Raw genomic sequence first — 21706 nt, 5'->3', positions numbered from 1 at the left:
CTTTTCCTTTTCCTTTTCCTTTTCCTTTTCCTTTTCCTTTTCCTTTTCCTTTTCCTTTTCCTTTTCCTTCTCTTTCTTCTTTTTTCTTCTTTCTTCTCTTCCTTTTTACTTTTCTACATAGCATTTTTAACTATTAATGAAGATGTTCTGTACTATTTTGGACCATGGCTGTATCAAACTGAAGCTGGACTAATAATTTGGACTATTAATAGATTGTTAAAACATTAATTAAGAGAGCTATTTTTGCTCATAAAAATGATTTTGAAAGGAAATGGAAGGAACAAGTGTACTCAGGATGTGAAGAGCACAGAGATGGAGTTTGGTCAGAGAACAGACACTGAGAAGTGAACCAGGGTCTGAGGATCTTCAGGGCCCAGGAGATCTTCTTGCAGGATCTTACCATAAAATAGTAGAGCTGTGAAGACCTGGCCATGAACTCTGGTTTGCACTCAGCCACACAGATCTCCACAAATCCAGCGTGCTGGCTGGGCTTGGCCTCCCCCATCTCACATACTATCCTGTGGAGAAAACAGGAAACAGAGGCAAAGGTTTAGGGATGGTTTTGCAAACTGGGTGAGATGAAATCAGAACAAATAGTCTGTGTTCTTGGGAAATGGACTGTAGACTTATCACATTCTCTGTTGCTTTCCAGTCCAGGATCCAAACTGTGCACTAAGTCATTCTTTTTTTTTTAATAAATTGTGGCTTTATTTCTTTATTTCTACTCAGTGAAGCAGATGGTTGGCTGTTGGGCTGTTGCAAACCACCATACCATCACTTAATTATGTAGACAAATACTGGACAGAGATCTGGCCCCAGGAGTTCCTCTGCCCTTCAGTCTTGCACGGTGGACACCTTTGCATCTATAGGGCTTAATGACCATTCCTGCAAGGAGAAAGCTGCTTCTTGGAGCTGTGGCCTCACAGACTGCATTTGAACACCGTTGTGGTGGCTGCTATTTGAAAAATAGATAATTTTATGCCATACACCAATGATGATCACACGAAATATACCAAATACACTAATAAATGCATTATTAGCACCTGAGCTGTTAGTGAGGAGTGGCATCTTCTTTGGACTCTAGGGAGGCTAGAGGGAATGGACTCCTCAAAGACCACACAGGTAGCAATAATCATTATTAGATGTTCTGTGGCCCACTGTCTGCCACACACCCAACTTACTGCTCTGCTGGGATGTACCCTTCCACCAGTGGTTTGCACTCCACTCCAGCCACTTTAACATGAGATGCAATGTCTCTGAATTCCAGCCCCAGGTTCTCCCCACGGATGGTAACTTTAGTCCCTCCTTCACGAGGGCCTGTCACTGGGTTGATCTGGAGAAACAAGTCAGGAAAAAAGAGAATAATTTACCTTTGTAAATACAACATCATCCTATGAGGCAGTATGAGACCTTTTTGTCACCACTAAAGACGCTCATAAATACTCATCAACTGAAGTAATCAAACTACTCCAGATACATCACTGGGTCCATCTCTCTAGCAAATATACTGTATTTTACATATGGTCCAACCTCAGACTATCCAAAATTCTGCCTCTGATATCATTTCTCTCTCTTCCAACTACTCGCAAAACACATAGAGAGGGGTAGGAGATGTCTTCCAGGTAGAAGCAAGGGCTTCCAATGCTGCAATGCCACTGAGTTCTGCATTTTACAGACATAAACTACGAAAAAGCAGGAGTGGGCCATGGTGCAAATAAATGAGAGAAAGAACAAGAAATAAGTTGCTTTAGCCAGTCAGTTTATGATGTGAATTCCCAGCCCAAAGTTCAAGTTTTTGATCTGTTCTGGAGGGTGCTATCAGGTATGCCTCATGAACTCAGCTGAATATGTCCATCTGCATAAATAGCATCCAAGACACAACAGAAACAGTGTCAGATTAGGTGCAGAGTAGACTGACAGTGACAGAAGCAATAGCAGTAGTTGCTATACACCAATACATATCTCCAGAAGTTCTCCAGCTACCTTCATGGGAGAGCAGGGTCCAGTGGGAAGGCAATAATGGGAGCATGGATGGCTTGTTTGTAGGGTGGTGGACTATTGGCTGGGAGGTCTGAAATGAATGGATGTCCCAGTGCTCCTGGTGTTTGGTGACATGACATTTGCACCACAGTCTTGACCTTTACCAGACCTTAGGAGAGTAGGATTGCTGCATTCCATTCAGCAGCAGCTCTGTTGGGCAGCAGAGCCAAAGCACCCTCTGAGTTTCAGTACTCTCTTCTCTCCCATTGTAGAACTTCACTCAAAGCTATCAATCACCATGCAGTATTTCTGGTCCATGCAGAGGGAATGTGTAAAGAGGAGAGCACTCTGCATTGCATCCATCACGCTTGTTCAGAAGTAGGTGAAAATTAGCTTTGAAGACACCTACTCAACATTGAAACAGCATGGAAATTAGGGGGCTGACTCTTAGTTATCTCAGTTCTGCCCTTCTAATTATTTACTGCGTCCAAATGTTTTGCCATATGACTGGACGGCTGAAAGGGCCTTCTAATGGTATTCCCTGCCGCCCATTCAGGATGTCGTGGCTGCCATCTGCCAATCTTGGCAAGGCTATCTGTGCAGTGAGGAAAGGGGAATTCCCTTTCTCAGGCCCGTACCCTTTGGCCAATGACAACTGGGAATCCTGGGCTGGCAGCTAGATCCTTCCAAAGCAATCTGACTAGCAGGCAAAGTAGAGGGACTGGCATGAGCAGGGCTGCTCTTGACTGCTTCCCAGCCATGAGTCTGGCACCAGAGTTAGCTTAATTTTGACTGAGAGGCCAATTTTCAGGTCATAAAATCAGAGAATCATAGAACAGTTTGGGTTGGGAGGAGCCTTAAACATCATTTAGTTTCAACTCTCCTGTTGAAAGCAGGACAAAAAACACATAGATCTTCCACTAGATCAGGTTGTCCTAAGTCTCACCCAACCTGGCCTTAAACATTTCAGGCATGGGGCATCCACAGCTAGTCTGGACAGCCTGCTCCAGTGTCTTTCCAGGTACATCTTTAACAGTGAAAGGCTTTGGCACCCTTAGAGGATACTCTGTTTGTGACTGTTTAATATTGGACACCACAAACCACTTCCTTGATGACTGTCTTTGCTTTGACTGCACTGGGAGCTTACAAGCATAAATAATTTAATAGCACAGATGATCACATACGAGTACTATAGGTTACTCTGGTGTCGACATAAATTCTGCAGCACAAGTTCCCTACAGTGGCCCAGGTAGGAAACTGTGAGAAGAAACTTTAGTGTAAAGTGAAATTAAGCAAAGTCTTTTCAGCCAGATGAGAGACAGAGAGGGGTTCTGCTACAGCAAGGTGCAACAATTCCAAATAGCCAGAGTTGGAATTTACATTCCTGTTGTCTCCATGCTGCACCCCAGTCTGATACTTGCAGTGATAGGCCCTGATTATTTCTGATGTCCCAGTGCCACAGCAACTTCAAGCCTGCACTGAAGAAGATAGGCTCTAATCAGGTCAGGCAACCATTTCAGGTCCAAAAAACGGCCAAATTCCATCAGAGCTGTAGAAAGTTTTTTCCTGCTCTACAAGTCAACACGACACTTAAGTCCTAAAATCAAAACAGCACAACATTCATGAAACTGACATGAGATTTATTTGGGTTGGCTGAAGATTTCACCCTTGGATGACAGACAATGGGTAAAAAGTGAGAAAGTGGTTATCTTCCCTAAAAATAAAAAAATAAATAAATAAAATTAAATAATAATAATAATAAAAAAGGAACGCAAGGAATGTATCTTAAAAAATTAAAATTAAAATGGAATTTATATTCTAAGAAACTAATCCTGATGTACTTAGCTGGGGGCTCCGCAATGGAAACTTAAACAATCTTCCAAAAATAGCAATTCTACACTATTTTGATTCTGAATCACTAATAAATATCTATTCAAGGGAAGTTTTGTATTTTAAATAATCATTTTGCCAACATCGGTTAATCCTCTCCTGATAAAATAAAACTCTTTCTGTGAATGTCGCTGAAAGGCTCGCATTATCACCATACCAAACCAATCTAATATGTACAAAAAGTGAAAAGGGAAAATTAAATCACAATTTCCACTTTCTATTATATTTCCTTACATATTCAACTTTTTTTTTTTTTTTCCTGTAAGAAATGTCAGGTCCCTATGGAATATTTTGCTATCATTTTGTGGCATTAAACTTGCTGTTAAGTAGTTTTCACTTGTTCTAGCAAGGCAGGTGTCCAGATAGGTAGGTCTGTGGTTAATTAGGGCTCACTTATCTTCAAAAGAACTTGCTAGTATGTAGATGTATCTCATAGCAGGTCAAAAGAGGTTTCTTCGGTGGTATAACCACTGTTACTACACAGAATAGCAGTGGTAAAAAGGAACATCTTGTCAGAAAAGTCCCTCATTTTTTAAAACTATGGGAGAGTTTGAGACAAAAGTCTCAGAAACTCAATGGAAACATCATGATCCTCCTTCTGGCTCTGACTAAAGCCTGAGAATTTAAAAAACTTACAGTAACTCAAATAGGAATCTTCCTAGATTGAAGCTAGCTCTGAAAATCCCCCTTATAACAATGCAATATTTACATTTTTATAGAATCATAGAATTGTTTGAGCTGGGAGAGACCCTTAAGGCTCATCTGGTCCAACTTCCCTTCAATGAACAGACACCTATCATTCAATCAGGTACCCAGAGCCCCATCCAGCCTGACCTTAGATGTCTCCAGGGATGGGGCATCCACTACATCTCTGGGCAACCTGTTCCAGAGCCTCACTCCACCCTTGTCTTAAAAAAAACCACACCCTTTTCCTTTTATCTAACCTACATCTCCCAAAGGGAGGTTGTGGTGCGAAAGGGTCTGGCCTCTTCTCCCAGGCAAATAGTAGGACCCGAGGAAATGGCAAGAAGTTATACCAGAGGAGGTTTAGGTTGGACATTAGGAGAAACTTTTTCTCTCAAAGGGTGGTCAGGCACTGGAATGGCCTGCCCAGGGAGGTGGTGGAGTCGCCGTCCCTGGTGGTGTTCAAGAGGTGCCTGGATGAGGAGCTACGAGAGATGGTTTAGTAGCTGTAGTACTAATAGGAATGGGAGGGTGGTTGGACTAGATGATCTTGCAGGTCGTTTCCAACCTTATGATTCTGTGATTCTGTGATTCCCTTTTTTTGAAGGCTAACTTCAAAGCCAACTCAGTTCCTTAAAGCAGGGGGAACTGGAATTCCCCCAAATGGGTGCAGGAAATCTTTAAGCCTGACTCATCGCACTCCTTCAGATGCCTACAACAAGAAGTTGCTACTGCAATGTTTTCACAGCAAGAGAGAAGGAGCCTGTTTCTATCGTAGGTGCAAAAATCTGGAAAGAGACCTGCCAGTTTTTGCAGAGGGAAACACAAGCAGGGATGTGAAAGCTGCCAAGAAGCCTCAGCTTTCTCTTTAAGACCCAGAGCTACGACACTTCATCACAGTTTACGCCCTTGGCTAATACCAAGCAAATCACAGAATGGTTCGGGTTTGGAAGGGACCTTCAGATCATCAAGTTCCAACCCCCTGCTATAGGCAGGGATACCTCCCACCAGACCAGGCTGCTCAAAGCCCCATCCATCCAGGCCCTGAATTGTCACTCCTACAGAAGGTTCTGTGGCTGAACGAATCTGTAAGCCTTTTAATTTCACTTAGTGGCAATATAAATGCCGGAGCCAGGAAATAAATACAGGCTGTGGGAAGCTGTGCTCTGGGTTGCCACGTGCGTGTGCTTGTGCAAGTGTGAGGACACATGTTATTTCTCCTCCCTCGCCTGCACAGATATTTCCCTGGCTCCTCGCCAGGGTATGCACGCTTTTACCAACCTCTCCAGACGTACCATTAGCTGCAATATATATCCAGTCACTTGAGATTACTTCCATGCTAATGGCTCAGAAAAAGACTTTGCAAGAGCTACTTATGATCGCACCAGACAGTTGGAATATTTCATGAGCGAATATTGCAATAATCTGTTCGAGCTCTGGGAGCTGTTGGAGGAAATGCCAGCAGAAATGGAAGTATGTTCCTTCTGGAGCTGTAACGTGGAGAATGAGTGATTTTCACTTCATAAGGAGACTGTAGGTAACGCATGTGAGTCAAAGCACGGTACAGAAATGTGGATGGACCTTCAGAACAGCGTGCTATTGCATGGGAAGGTCCTTGTGGTGTGGACTTCTGTTTTAATTGGTCATCTGTCATCTTCTCAATACCAAATTCTATTAATCAATCTAAAATTTCTTAACCTTAAGTCATTCTTAAGGTTTGAGACATTAAAAGATTCATAAAGGTTTCTTTCCCCTCAGCTCCCTGTGATTTTCAAGGCCTCAGAAGTGAACTTTCAGGAGTAACCATTTATTCTGGCTGTCATTGGGCCTGGTTTCACAGCTTCAAGTGCATTCAGATTGACCAGCTGCAGACAAATGCAAGCATGGTGGAGACCTCCACCTTGGAAACGTCATAATTGGTATGGCACTTGGGCAGTCCAACTCACTGAGTACTTGGAGAGTGACAGACTACAGGAAGATGGACAGAAACAAAATCAGAGAAGCTCTTTTCAGTAGCATCTGATAAAACAAGACTCTACCCAGAGTTTGCTCTCATGAAATCATAGACATAGACAAAACCATTTCACCCATAGACACAGGTTTAGGGTTCATTTATAGTACCCATACTTTTTGATTCTTTGATTCCTTGGTTTCTAGAAAAGGAGTCCAACTTACGTTCCATATTAAACAATAACCAAAGAGGCTAGATATTCCTCAGTGTCTTTCCCCTCTTCTTTCCCATCTCATTTTCTTCCTTACCATTCTCAGTTGCAAAATAAGGCCCTATTCATTCTGCACGTTTACTCATCTTAATTAAGGTACAGTGACTGAGAAATGCTTAAGTCAGGGTGCAGTTGGTAAGGGTGCAGTTTCCCATTATTATGGCTCATATCTGTCACTCTATCTGCCTATGTCCTTGAAAATGATGCCCACCATTATGGCAAAAGCATCCTAAGAGCAGATAAAATCACTGTAGACTGGAGTCCTGATTCCCCCTCCTTGCTGTCTCTTTCTTCCTCTGTTTCCCTTCTTTATTTTCTTTCTATTTTTTTATCTCTCCCCCAGCTCTTCCTTTGGCCTGATCAGCATAATCAATAGGATACATTCCAAAGGACTTTGCAACTTTGTGATGTCCACCCATCATTGCCTTCATTCTCTTTTTATCACTTAATTAGACTGTTTCACTTAGTCTTGACTTGAGCTTGCCTCTTCCTTGAGCCTTCAAAAGGGGAAGGCTGATCTTGGTACAGGGCTTTGACTGATCAGATGGGATATCTTTCGCCTTGCAAAGACAACCAGGCAAACCCAAGAACTTCATTCTGCAGTAGTTAGTGGAGTCCTTTCTTCCCCAGGCAGGGACTTTGCTTGTGTTCTACTACCAGGAAGCATGAACTACAACCTGCCCTCTTTCTTTGACCTCCTGTCAGTAAATCTCAAAACACTCTGGGATCACTCAATATCTCCTCTCATCCAGTTTGGCCAGAGAGCTCCTTTCAGGAGAGCTGTGCTCCTTTGACAACCTTCACATAGTCTACTTGAGACACCCCCAAGTGTCTTTTTTCGCCTCCAACTTCACCTCTAGAAGGCCCAGGTCTCCTGAATGCTGCATGTCAGATTTGTCAACCACATCTGGGCCACTCAGATGCCCTGAGGTCTTCCACTAGGAGACTGTGATGCGCAAATCATTCATGTTCATATTGACTATGGTGAGAAATCACACCTGAAGCTGTGTGCTTCTTTTTGAAGCACACCATAGCCCTTCATCCCCACAGTCACTTGGGACTTTGCCTGATCCAGCAGAGATCAATCTTGACCTTCCCCTCACCAACCCAAAGACCAATCAAGAAAATAAACCAAGGGAAGGGTACAAGAGGGAATCTACCGGCTCTTGAAGATCCATGACTTACATCTGTGATCTTGGGGTTGGTACATTTGCCTTTGGTGCTGGACAACTCCAGCCACTGGCTGTCCTGGGCTGGGCAGTGCTGCTTCAGCGTGCACTGGTTCTGCCCCTCACACCAGCCACACTCGAAGTCCGGGTCGGCTTTCAGGCACAGGCCACAGCTGTCCCGCATGGCCCCACACTTGTACAGATGAACTGCAGGGACAGGAAAACAGAGAGGACTTCAGAGATGCAGACAGAATGGGTGAGCAGTGAGATGTCAGGGACAGCAATGAGGTGAGGGCTGGGATGCTCGTCCCAGAGGCAGGATGGGGCTTATGCAGGGGAATAAATAATACAGGATAAATTGCTTATACCCTCAGTGAAACAAATTACACTTGTCAGAGTTCATCTCCCATGCAAAATATCTCACTGAATCACACAATTGTAAGGGTTGGAAGGGACTTCTAGAGATTATATAGTCCAACCCCTCTACTAAGGGGGTTTGCTACCCCTTAGAGTAGGTTGCACAGGAAAATGTCCAGACAGGTCTTGAATATCTCCCTATTTGTAGAAGCTGAGAGCAGGAGGGATGCAGCCATCAGTGTAGAACGATGGACTGCAAGAGAGACATTGGGAAGAAAGATACTTGGCCAGTGACATGGCCTTGGCCCTTCCGTTTTCCTGAGAATGTCTGAATGGCATCCAGTGATGTTTCAACAAGTCCCAGCTCTCCATCTATAAATGGCTTACTACACCTGCTCTACCCAACCATCTAAACTCCATGTGAGGAATTTTCCTGGAATACCCTACCCAGAACTGAGCGTAAAGCTACTCAGGTTTTCCCCTAAACAGAAAATCTAAGACAGAACAATAAAATCACAGTAGCTCTGTATGTGAGGCTGAACGCAGAGTTTTACCATCAGCCTTTCCCTCTTCTTCTGCTCCAAAAATTCAGACTACTTTATACTTTGAAGTACTCAGTTGATCCCCTTCTAATACCAACAGCAAAGATTAGTGCTTAGCTCTGTTTTGGGCTGCTAATAAGTGATTATAGGCAGTCAAAGCTTTTTTCCAAATAAAGCCTAAAATTCTTGCAGTACTATGAAATGAGATCATGCTATTTATCCTTATTTTACAGTTGAGTAAACTGAGGCCTGAGTTGCACAGGGTGCTAATAGCAAAAAGCTGCTCCCTGAGGCTGAAGATGGCAGAACTGAGGCTTTCAGATTAGTTTATTTCTGTACTTATGTGGATGTTGGTGGTTTTCTTTGTAAGATATGGGATTTTCCCTTTGTACTTTTGTGCTGCCATGCCAGTAAGTGACTAAAGTCTTGTCTGTGGTTATTATCATGCACAATCCAAAAGCTCAAAGGTTTTTGAATCTTCTTGCTGGAAAGCTTTAGCTCTCACTCTATACACTATACCTATGCCCCATTCTCTCAGAAGTCAGCAAGTATTGACCAATGCAGGGGAAACCTTGGAAACTTTTTATTTCTCCAGGTTGGTTGCAAGAAAAAATTGTGAAATACTGTCAACCTCAGCATGCTGCAAGCCTCTTAGGGCACAGAGCTTTCCTTATTTGTCGAACTGCTCTGCTCACAATGTTTGTTTTAATGTAGGCTTTCAGTCTACCAGCCCAGCCTGTGAGTTGTTGGCTGTATCAGTGGTGGCATCTTGGTTGGTCTTGGAAGCAATGTACCTTTAGTGCAACTTCACTTAGAAAGACACTGAAGCTAATCATTGAATCATACGGTTGGAAAAGACCTCTCAGATCATCTAATCTAACTGCCCACCTATCATTAACATTGCCCATTAATATTGCCACTTGTCCTGCCTCTGTATCTCTCTCAATTTTCCAAAGAAGAAGATCTACTCAAAAGCTCTGCTAGCGGATTTTACTTATTCTTAAATACTACATCTGTGTTAGTAAATAAAGTTCTGTGTGTCTATGAAAGCATGTGCTATGCTTCCACGTGATACAGCCAAGTGTATCTGGCTGTTATCCTCCCGCTACAAAACATAATGGTATAATCCAAGCCATTTTTTGATGGAAAGGAGTCACAACATGGGATGAAGAGTTGCCTTCTGTATCGCTCTCCAGCTTCAACGAGATGTTGGTGGAAACCTCATCCATCGCGGCTTAGCTCAAGGTTGGGTGTGAAATGGTATGAAAAGAATTTGGAAGTACGTGACTGGGAGAGAGGAGTGGGAGAAGCAGTGGAAAGTGTCCAAGGAAAAGGAAGGTAAAGTGAGGGAGGGAGAAACTTCTGAGAGGTGGTGGTGTGAGAAGGAGAGGCTGCAGGTCTGAGCTGTGAATGCAAAGGCTGAGAGCAGAGGGAATCTGGGGCAAAATCTGCCATGTGGTTGAGGGTGATGGACAAGAAGAAGTAGGAGGACGTGAACGAACCTCCCATCTCTGGCAAAAACAATTGTCTCAGGGTTGGACAAGCAATAGCCCTCTGTGAGATGCACAGCAACTCTGTGCCATGCATGGCAATTAAACAGTCAGACTCCGGGCAGGAGGAAGATGTCAGTCCTTTGCTGTTAACGTTTTGTTTTGTTCAGTCTCTTCCCACTGACAAAGCTGCAGCCTGCTTCCTCCCCCTCTCCCTTCCTCTGTTCATTACCACCTCACCTATGAGCAAAGAGTGCCCACTTTCCTGGCGTGTTAAATTGAAGAGCATCACTCCAGGAGAAATAGGGGGAGAAGGCAGGAGGAGTAAGGAAGGAAGACACACACACACACACACACAAAAAAAAAAAAAAAAAAAAAGGGAGAAGCAGGATGCAAAGGTGATGAAAAATGAGAGAAAGCCATGCAAGTGGGAGGAAGAGTGGTATTTCTCAGAGGGAAAAAAAAAATCACAAAGCACAAAAAAATTGGCAATTTGCAGAGTGCAGAGAACAAGTCTGCAGCAGACAGCGCAGGGAGATGGTAGCAGCTTTGTTAAGTGTAGGGAGGGATGTGGCCCGTTGCTAAGGTTACCACTTCCAAGGACAAGTTGAAATAATTCTTTACCTTTGTTCTGTGCTGGGTTGTCAATGTTGAAATTCCCGTTCCATACAACGGTCAGCTCCACCGGCAGGCTGTTAATCTCCATTCCTTCGTATGAATACTAGAAGAAAAGGAAAAAATGAACCCAGAGTTAACTTCACGCCCAAAGGCTGGGTTCCACGGGGGGCAAGAAGTGGTACCATGAGTTGTGAACAAGAGAAATTGAGCTGTCACCTGGATCCCTACCTGTCATTACCTCCAAGAAAGCCAGGGGAAGCTCTCAAAGCTGTGGTTCTCAGTGAAGGAAGCTGTATCCATCTCAGTAACATGTGAATCCTAGCTGCTAGGTGAATATTCTGTACTTTAAACATACATGCACATGATGGGAAAAGTACTTTCTAGCTGTGGAGCACAGTTCTGAAGGATATTCTGCCAATGCTTGGGTGCACCTCTAAGGTTAGCAATGGGTTGCTAGAGTTAGGGTAGTACGGTTAGGTTGAGGTTGGACTTGATGATCTTGAAAGTCCTTTCCCACCTGAGCAATTCCAGCAATTCGAGCAATTTCAAGATTCTGTGATATTTGTATGCATTGTATGTATTTGGATATAGCATCCAAATATACCTCTGCTGTGTACTCCATAGGTGCTGAATAGATATCCATGTTTATCTATGCCAGTGTCATTTTGAAGAGCTCTTGAAAGCTGAGTGAAGTCTCGAGTATCTCAGAAATGCCTTAAAAAGGGGAAAATGAAGCTTCTGTGTAATTACAGACCTGTCAGCCTAACTTGGCTTCCCAGAAAGAAAGTACATCAAATTATTAAACAATCAATTTATAAGCACCTGCAAGATGATAAGGTGATAAAAATCAGCCAGCATAGATTTGTCAAGAACAAATTGTGTCAACTCAATTTAATTTCCTTTTTTGACAGGCTTAATGGCTTTGTGGATAAGAGGAGGCAGCAGATGTGATTTATCTAGATTTTTGTAGAGTATTTGCTACTGTCCTGCAGGAGAGTCCCATAAAAATAAATAAATATGTAAATGGAGAAACATAATCTAAAAGAAGCCACCATAATGTACATGTGAAAACCGTAAGTCAGAAAATTCATTGTGGGCTGGGAGGACTTTTCAAAAGAAGTTTAGTCCTGGGTCTGGCATTACTCCATGTTTTTACTATTGACTTCATTGATGGACTGCAGATCATGCTTACAGATTTTGTGAATGACTCTGCTCTGGGAGAGGGTGCAAGAACATCCAAAGGCTGAGTTAAGAATTCAAAACAAACTTGACAAATCGTAGATGCAAGCCAAAATCAACAAACTGAAATTCAGTAGAGGGAAGTAGTGAGCATTCTTCGGTATGAGAAATCAATGCAAACAAATGTGGAATGGGAGTGACTGGCCAGTGTTGCATTAAAGGGTCTGGGGACTGTTGAAGGTCACAAGCAGATTGCGAATCAACAGTGCCATGTTGCTGCCAAAAAAAACCAAACAAATCTCAATTGGAAATGCACTAGACAGAGTTTCCTATATACACAAGCCTCAGGAGGCAATTATTTTTCCCCATCCAGAACCAGAAAAGCTTCAGCTGGTTCAGGTGGTATCCAGTTTCCAGAAAACATGTATTAAAAAAGGCATAGAAATCTTCAGAGAAAGTGAGACAGACTTAAACAAATACTTGTCAGGCACAGTTGAGGTACATGGATCTGGTCTTAATGAAGAAAATGGAAGCTTGTCTCTGGAGGCATTTCCAGCCCCCAGCTTGATGATTTCTCTGACATAGTATTTAGGGCATTTTTTTCCAGCCAGATTTTGGTTTATTCTGAGTTGGTTCACATAGGGTTCACTTAGTTGCCCATCAGATCCCACTGCGCATCTCCATCAACAGCTTCCTTCTAACGCTTCACCAAAAGGCAAAAAGCATCCTAAGTGGGAGAGGATGCATTGTCACAACAGCTGCTTAAAGGACAGAATGGGAGGAAGTCAAGAAGGGAAGAAATGTGTCATGCTATACCGACTGCAGAACATAAGGAATTCTCCTGAGATCGTACTGCACTGGGAGCAGGACAAGCTCCCACACAAACAGAAAGAGAAGTTCTCACTCTGTGTGACTAAACATAACATTTCTGCCCAGATAGGTGGTGGATGCCCCAAACTTGTGGACGCTCAAGGTCAGGCTGGATGGGGCTCTGAGCAACCTGTTCAAGCTGTAGGTCCCTGTTTATTGCAGGGGAGTTGGGCTAGATGACTTCAAGAGTCCCTTCCAACTTCGATTCTATAATTCTATGAAATACACTTCAACAAGCTGCCTGGTTTTGCTGGATATGTCTTACAGACAAAAGAGTTCACCAGCACCAGAAGTCTCAGCATGGTTTTCCACAGAAATGTGAAAATTCTGAGCATTTAGAGGTAAGGTTTTTCTGTTTCCACTAATTGTCATATAATTGCAGAGTAAATCATGTATGGTGATTTCTGTCCATTACAGCAGAGTGAGTGCTAGTTGCACAGTAATTTCTCTTTGGACAAACTAAACATGATTAGCCACTAAACTGCAGAACCCTGTGATTATGATCTAGTTGTAGGGTATTTACAGGTATAAGCTTTGTGGTTACCATGGAAGTAAAGAGCTGCTGCAGGTTAGCAGAGTCCTGCCTGATAGGGCTGTATCCGCCAGCCTCATTCACTATTAGCATTTTTATGACACTTCTCAGTGTCACTGCCAGGAAGATGCAAGATGATGCAGAGCCACTTGGACTCACAACGGTGCCTTTTCACAGCTTTATGGAGCTAGGAGCAAGGATAGGAAGGCTGGAGTGGGAAGGAAAGTGTTTGAAAAATAGAGAATAATTAATCTTCTGTCACTTGGGAGCTTTGCTAACACCTGTGCATGGCACTTTGCAAATGTCAACTGGAAATGGGAAGGAGCACATATACAGAATGACTGGTCACCCTTAAGTAACAAGCTGAGTATGTAGGTGCCTGAAAAAACACTAATTTCTGTCTCAGCAGATCCTCGTGTGTGTGCACTGGGATTTATCTGTTAGCAGAGCATAGGCAGGGCTGCCAAGGGACAGGGAATGGGAGTCCCTCAGAGCCTTTCATCCCACTTAGGATCCCAAAGCCAACAGCAGGAGCCCAGCTGGGATTGTAGATCTTATCTGCCTATAGCACTGGGGACAAACACATATTAGTGTTGTTAGCTTAGCTGAATTGAGCCAGAACTGGAAATGGATGTGAGGGAATACGCAAGATCCCCATGGAAGAGATCCAAGGATGAAGCCAGATGGAGCTTGGAAGGAGGATGCTCATGTTGCCATGCCCAGATAGCTTGTGGGCTGCACAGCAGCAAAACAGAGCAATTTGCCAAGTACCAAGGAGTAGATGCTCTGACCTGCTCAGACCACAGGAGCTTCTAACTCACTGTGGTCTCTGTTCAAAGCCTGTTGAACTCAAGAGGAGTCTTTGAAAAGGATTTGCTCAGCTGTAACAATAAGATGGAAATACATTTCAGAGGAGAAAAAAGGGCTGATGTGGTTATCTGTAGAACTCACAGCAGAGATTCCTGGATACTCCTGCTATGAGCATTCAGATCATTAAGGCTGTTTCCTATGTATTGCCTTGCACAACTTCCTCCAGCACGGGCAAAATTGCTCAAAAAATATAAACCTGATCCTGAAGATTGCAAAATCTGGTTTCCCAATATGCATATCAAATGAAAGTAGAAAATTACAGGGAATTGAGAGGACCAAACTGAGAAAGAGACGCTGCTTTCCAGAAAGGAAGGCTGGATCTCATCAGGAAACACCAAAAAGCTGCTGGAAGGAGCTGTTGTAATTCAAAGGAACAGCACATTGTGTTTTGAACTCTGCAGCACCAGTTCTTTGTCTCTTGAAATATTTGCTGGTATCAGATATTCTTACAACAAGGCCTGAGCCCGTCACATTACTTGGCCACTTTGCCACTCTGTTAGCAGCTTAACATTTTGAGCACAAGCCACTATAAACACATCAACTGTTTGTGTCCTGGAAGTTCACCATGAAGTTTACTACCCTCAGGCTGAGAGTATAGCTGCAAAAATCACAGCTATCAGATTTATAACAGCTATGCAAACATTAGCTGACTGCCTAGATAGATGTTTTGCTTTTCAGTAATCTGCAAATTCCTAGCTCCTCTGGGCATCCAGTTAACAAGCACCCTACATTAAAGGAACTCAGTTTCACAGACCAGTGAAGCTGTGGCTCGTGTGACTGCACAGCCATGCATAGGGAGGTAACCTCTTGGTGCATCATCCTGAGATGTTATATCATAAAGCAAAGACTTCTGGTAGCTTGTTTAGGGCACATTTAGGACTATACATCGGATGGAGCCCTGGGCAACATGATCTAATCCCCGATCTAGAGGCTGGCAACTCTACCCACAGCAGAGGTATTGGAACTGGATGACCTTCCAGTCATCCTTGTGTCCTTCCAACACAAGCCATTCTATAATTCTAAAATTCTGTGGTTCTACGATTCTATGATCCTATGACTCTATGATTCTAATGAACAAACCAAGAGTGATTACATGATGTACCTCCAGATATATTGCTACATATCCAGCAGCAGGGAAGCATCTGCAAGCAAGCAGCATTTTATTATTGAGTGTTGCTTTGCTTTCCCTAATAGCACAAACACCAATTTTATGATTAGACCTTGGGCCTGGGGATTAAATTCTGTATCTGTCACTGCTACCAGATCTTGGTGTGACCCCATGCAAAGCATTTAATCCCTCTTTGCATCAATTTTCCAGCCATAAGCAGGAGGCATAAACCTTCATGCCCACTGACATCCCATTTCTTTGGACTCTTTGCTTACTAGAGCTAGGATTGAACCTCTGTGTTTCTGCATCACTCACTACAACTGAGCCCACATCTTGACTGGTAAGTTACATATTCTATTTGAGGTATGACTCAGCCCTGTTCTCATCTGCCTTCGGCCAGTCATAAGTGTGTTTTCCCATGATTTTTGTGAATAGATGCTCTTCTTTTATTTTTTCTCCCCAGCTCTGTCTTTTTTTTTATTTTCTCACTCTCCTTTGTGAGCCATGACACAGAGTCAAACACTTCTGAGATCTTGTAGTGCAACTACATCACATATTTGCTTTTCCTACTCCTGAGATATGCAGCATTTTGAGCTGCACCACCTTGGGTCTCACAGCACACAGACCTGTGAAGGGCTATGGGGCAAATCATCAGCAGGGATTCCACTGCTAGAAATCAGCCTGTGCTGCTTGTAAGTGCCAAGACCAGACAAGGGACAGGCTCACACAAAGCAAGCATGTACGCTTAGATCACTGAAGCTGGTAACACCAGTGATCATGGCATGGTCAGGCAGGTCATCTCTCACCAATCTCCCTGCTTCTTACACTGAAATTTGCTGACTGTATTGGACTGATTGTAAGTGCTGAGTCTACTAGTGCTTCCCATTGGGGAGACTGTTCTCTGACCTGATAGATCTAGCAGTTCCAGCCATTTCTGCTGACAAGTAAGTAAAAAACTTACTTATTTATATGCCTCCTTAGCACTCCTCCTTTTCATTTCCTCCCATCACTCTGTGTCCAGACATTGGCAGAGCTATCATAAGTGCAATAAGGAATGGCAGGCAGGGTCTCACTGAGTGATAATTGTGTGCCTTGGGTGGTGTGATAGAGGACAAAGCCCAGAGCTGAGAGGCTCAAACCACTTGACAAGAACAATAATTGTCCCGAAGCATGCTGTCTGCAGTGACTTACTGCTGTTATAAAATGAAACATCTCTGGGAAAGACAGGGAAAGATACAGAGCTGGCTATTGACTGGACCAAGCATCTAGGCACCATCAGTGCTGAATATGACGTTACCGACAGACCATCAGATAGGCTGGTCCCACCTGGGTATCTTTAAAACACCTCTTAATTGAGCTTGGAGCCACTTGGAAAAGCTTCTGCTTAAGATGGAAGGATGTGGTTCTGATCTTTGCTACCCTGGTTTAGGTCCTGAGGGAGCAGGCAGTCAAGAGCAAAAATAAAGGTTTTTTTCCTGCTCCCAGGAGGAAATCTCTTGAATTTTGCAGAAGATATTCTGCAAAAGCTGAATTAGAGCTCATTGGTGCCTACTGTGTGATGGGAGGGGATAGATTTGAGTCTTATGAAGGAAAACAAGCCAAGAATGATTGCTTAGTCTAGCATGCATCTCCGAAAGAAAGATCTGCTGGCAGGATAGCATCCCTTCAGGGACACAACATCACAACATATCCACCCACCCTGCTTTGGACCTTCTCCAAGCCTGCAATGCAGGTGCTACGTTCAGTTCTCATCTAGCAACTCTGCTGACTAAAAAGCTCTGTTGAAGGGGGCTGATTCAATTTGCAAACAAGCTCATACGTCTGCTTCTAAAGCCAGGTGACCCCAGAGCGGAGGCTCGCTGCAGCACAGTGGCTCCAGACTGAATGCTAATTTTGGCAGGAAAGAAAATAATCATGATGGAGACATACCCACAGTACTCCTTCTCTATTGTCTGTGTCCTTGGCTACCTGCTCAAACAGAGCTGGGGCTTTACTATTCCTCTTTTTTTTTTTTTTTTTTTTTGGTGTGTGTGTGCCTGTGTGAATGTTTCTTTCTTTTGTCTGGTTCTCCCTTCCATCTCTCTTTTTTTTTTTACTGTCTAGGAAATTCAGAGCAGCAATAAAACATTTCTCAGGGAGTAAAGAGACAGTTGAGTCAGAGAAATCAGATTACATTTACAAAAGGAGAGGAGAGGAGAGGAGAGGAGAGGAGAGGAGAGGAGAGGAGAGGAGAGGAGAGGAGAGGAGAGGAGAGGAGAGAGAAGAAGAACGAGAAAGCAGAGGGGAAAACAGAAAGGGGAAAAGAAGGGAAAAGAAAGAAGAAAAGGGAGAAAGAGAGAAGAAGACGGATGATGCAGGAGAATAAAGAGATGAGTTTAGTCCAAAATAAGATTATCCCCATTGACAAGACAGAAGCCCACCTGAGACATCATCTAACAAGGGACAGGAATACTACAGGCAATGCTCATCAGAGAGGTCATAGACTGCTTTGACATAGGTGTGACATTCTGTCCTGCCAAGCTGCACAGCTCAGGAGTAGAGTGCTCTGGCAGCAAAACAAATGCAAAAATCAACACAATGTTGTTACAGCACTCTGGCATCCCATTAGCAAATACATCCAGGAATTCAGTGAATCCAAATTCTCTGGTCCAAGGTACCAGCAGTCTCTTGAAGCGTGCAGGTAGTATGAGAACGGTCACCATTATGTCTCAAAATCAAGTTAAATTATTGAATAACACAAACTAGGAGGCTGAAAGAGACTCTCTAGGATTGTTGAGGCAGTCAGTCTCTCACTTAGCCCAATTATACTTAAAATCACCCTGTTTATGCCAGATAATTAATGACTCTGAAGGGTGGCTGCACTGACTTTTTGGACAGGTCTATACTACTGACTTCTTCTCAGGTCTGTACAATCTTCCTTCAGCCAAAGGGTTTCACTGTTTTGAAAAAAAAATTGTTTTTTAAGAAAGTGCAAAGCCTTCTCAATTTCTCAACCCTTTCATTTCTGTGGAAACTCAAATCTGGATGCTCACAGGCCACTAAACAGTAATGACAATCACGGAGGAGAGGGAAAAAAGAGCAAATATGACAACGTCACTGGGAACAGTGTTTTTTGCAACAGATCATGAAATGTGTGAACTGCCTGTAATCTTCAGCACGCTGCTTAATGCAGCAGAATATGTTGTGATGGATTTTAACAAACCCTGCCCAGCATGGAGTGGCAGAGCTGCAGTGAAGTGGCTAAAGCCTGTAATTAGCTCTTTGGCTAATAAATCATCTCGTAATAGCAATGAGAATGACTCAAATGCACATCTAGGAGACATGAATCTGATGGAGAAACCTCTGGAGAAGCAGTGTTAGGAGACCACCATCACACACACTCACAGCTCCTGGCAGCAATGCCATGTTTGCCCCAAGGACTGATATTTCTGTAGTGACAGCACCACTGTGACTCACAGAGGGCTCTGGTGAAGAGATTTAGTGGCTCTGCACTGCAGATAGGGAAACGGAGGTGTTAAAGGGATTAACCAGAGGTCATGGGATGGATCAGTGGGTGGGGAAGTTTTGGCTCAAACTTATCTTGGACCCATTGCTGGTGCCTGTTCAACTGTTTATGTGGATTTTTATGGGCTATCACCAATTTTCTCATTTAATAACATTAATTACCAGTGTTGACTTTAACATTTGTCCCTTCAGAAACCATCTTGAATACAGATAAGGATGTGCCACCGTCAGGATATGGGCAGTTTAACCATGAGATAATGTATATTGGTTGTGGCTAAGGAGCTCCAGCATGGCCAAATGCTGGGATATCCAAGGATGAAGCACTACTATTCGTTAACACAAGCCAAACTTAAGGAGCAAAAGAGGTAGTTTGCAATCTACCAACCAATCTTCCCCTGACTTTAGCTGGAATTGGGTATATGGGAAGACAGACAAGGTTTCAGCACTCATGGTCCTCCTTTGCCCTCCCAGACATGCCACAGGCAGCAGGGCTTGCTCACCGAAGTGTTCTGGCACTGCACGCTGGAGCTGTTGAACCTCAAGGCGGGCACCCGCTGCTCATTGCCCTGGATGTTCAAGATGCATTCGTAGCCTCGCTGGCCAGACTGTGGCTGGGGCAGGTTTTTGGCTTTCAGCGTGATCGGTTTGATCACTTCCACTGGCACCAGGATCTTGTCGGCCTGCAGCAGCTGTGGGCAGTCCTGGGGAGAAAGAATACCACGCAATAAGTCAACACATGATTTTCCCAAACCTGTGTGGAGTCCTCAGTCTTCTCACTTTTACAAAGCTGTTGCGCCTCCCTCCATATCAGCCTATTACAAAGGGTTCGTGGGGTATTACTGAGAAGGCTCAGATAAACACGTGAGGAAGGAGTGCTTTTACAGACTTTTCCCATCTCCTTTTTCTCACTGGAGACCCTTGACTTTCATGACCCAAGAATGCTACTTCTGGTGCTTCTTAATGCCTGCTCCATTAATGAGTTAGTAGAAAAGCAGTTCTGCCCTCTTCAGGGACTTTGCCTGGTCACGATGCCATGGCACAAGAAGTGAAGAAATCACAAAATCACAGCAAAACTCCCTGCCTCCTTCCAAAAAACCAATGCGCCATTGTGCAAAAGGCACAGATCCAGCTAGCTCAAGCATGACACTGTAAACCAGAGTCTGGGCTATTTAAAAAATAATTTGATTTGGCTTAGAAAGGGACAGAATAATTATTATATATAAAATAATACCTATATTATTTTCCCAAAAAACGATTCTTACTTAATATATGTGAAGATCTCCAGGAAAGATTTGCAATTGTTTCCAAAAAGGCTCAGTGCTTGGTGGATGTGGTTAACTCAGCCATGTAGCAGGCTGGGCACCCAAATCTGTGATGGAGAAAGCCACATTCAAAGTGAGATGAATTTGCACAGCTTTAGTTACAGCAGCAAAGTACTGCTTCTTCATGGCACCATTAGACCTGGAAGCTATCAATCCTTTGGGAAATTACTACAGTGTTTTTCTTGCTAATCCAAGTCATTTTTATGTAAAATGGGATTCCTTAAATAGTCGCCATCCCAAGAGCAACCCTAGTCAGATTCAGTTGGTACAAGCAGAGACAGGGAGAACTTCTACCTAAACAGATACATGCTTAACCTGTAGTTGTGACAGTGGACAACAAGAAGATACAAATACTGATCCAGGGCTGAAGAATAAGAAAAGGAATTTAAGGACTTGGAAATGGAATTTATGGCTTATGAGAGCCTGGGAGCTTGTTAGAGCAGATGGTGGAAACATTTTACTGAAGCAAACAGCTTAGGAAGATAAAGAAATGGATTAGACGTGTAACATCTGCACTTAGACCAACCAGAAACAGAATTACAAGAGATATCAATCATCACACTGTGGGTGTGAGCTGATCCATGGCCAGGGGCAGGAAGAAAATCCAGCATCCACCCAGCACACAGCTGTAATGAAGTCTGGAAGCCTTCCTCAGTGCCCAAAGAGTGTCTGTCTGTCTTTGCTACTGGGGATTTAAGAGCTCTAGGGCAACCTGATTTCTTATCTTTGCTTACTGGTGGATGCTAATGGTGTAAGTACTTGACAACTGCTGATGGATCTCAATTTGCCTTGCCCAGGCTAACATCAGAACACGGACAGCCCAGCACACAGTCACTGGAGCATAATGAAGGTGAATTATCTTGGATCTGGTTGCACAGTGATGAGTTCTAACACAGTGTTTCTCTGTTGTCTTGGAGCTCTGGTGTTGTGCAGCACTTCACTAACTTTGTGCTCCATCACAAGACACAAGACAGAAGCAGTGGAGAAGGAGGCTTGGTGAAACACTCAGGAATCCCTGAGGAGCTACACCTTGTTCCAACACTCCCTGCTCTTGCTGTTGTCCCGCGCCATGACAAAATATTCCCAGGGAACTGCTAATGCTGAGACACAATAGTTGAACTTGAAGTGTTTCTCTTAACAGGAGGACAATGGTGGACAGTGTAGAAAGTCCTTCTAGCCTTGGGTTCAATGCTCTTATCCTATCAAGGCATTTATGTACGTTAGCTGCAAGGTTAAGTAGCTATTCAGCTTTAGGAAGTGAGGCATAACCTAACCCTGTGTGATATAGCCCAGTAACACCCCAGAGGACAGGGGAAAGACCACCCCAGTGGTCTGGGCTATGTTAAAGTAAGTGTGAGATGTCCAGTTG

General features: G+C 43.6%; 1 protein-coding gene across 1 annotated transcript in view; it reads right to left on the bottom strand.

Moving 5' to 3' along the window:
• The window catches only part of LOC122180603 (plexin-A4), a 155436-nt gene that overhangs the window by 70158 nt on the left and 63572 nt on the right, over window positions 1–21706 (bottom strand). Inside the window, exons 6-10 of the mRNA XM_042872344.1 lie at window positions 19516–19716; window positions 10959–11055; window positions 7962–8152; window positions 1182–1333; window positions 401–518 (exon numbers count right to left, since the gene is read on the bottom strand). Coding sequence (XP_042728278.1) covers window positions 401–518; window positions 1182–1333; window positions 7962–8152; window positions 10959–11055; window positions 19516–19716 — 759 coding nt within the window. The remainder of the gene's footprint in view (window positions 1–400; window positions 519–1181; window positions 1334–7961; window positions 8153–10958; window positions 11056–19515; window positions 19717–21706) is intronic.

The sequence above is a fragment of the Lagopus leucura genome, unplaced genomic scaffold, assembly GCF_019238085.1.
Source record: "Lagopus leucura isolate 7727_CA_CO unplaced genomic scaffold, USGS_WTPT01 Super-Scaffold_100008, whole genome shotgun sequence".
NCBI classification, from domain to species: Eukaryota; Metazoa; Chordata; class Aves; order Galliformes; family Phasianidae; genus Lagopus; species Lagopus leucura.
The sequence above is the reverse complement of the archived record's forward strand: the minus strand, read 5'-3'. Positions and strand labels throughout refer to the sequence as shown.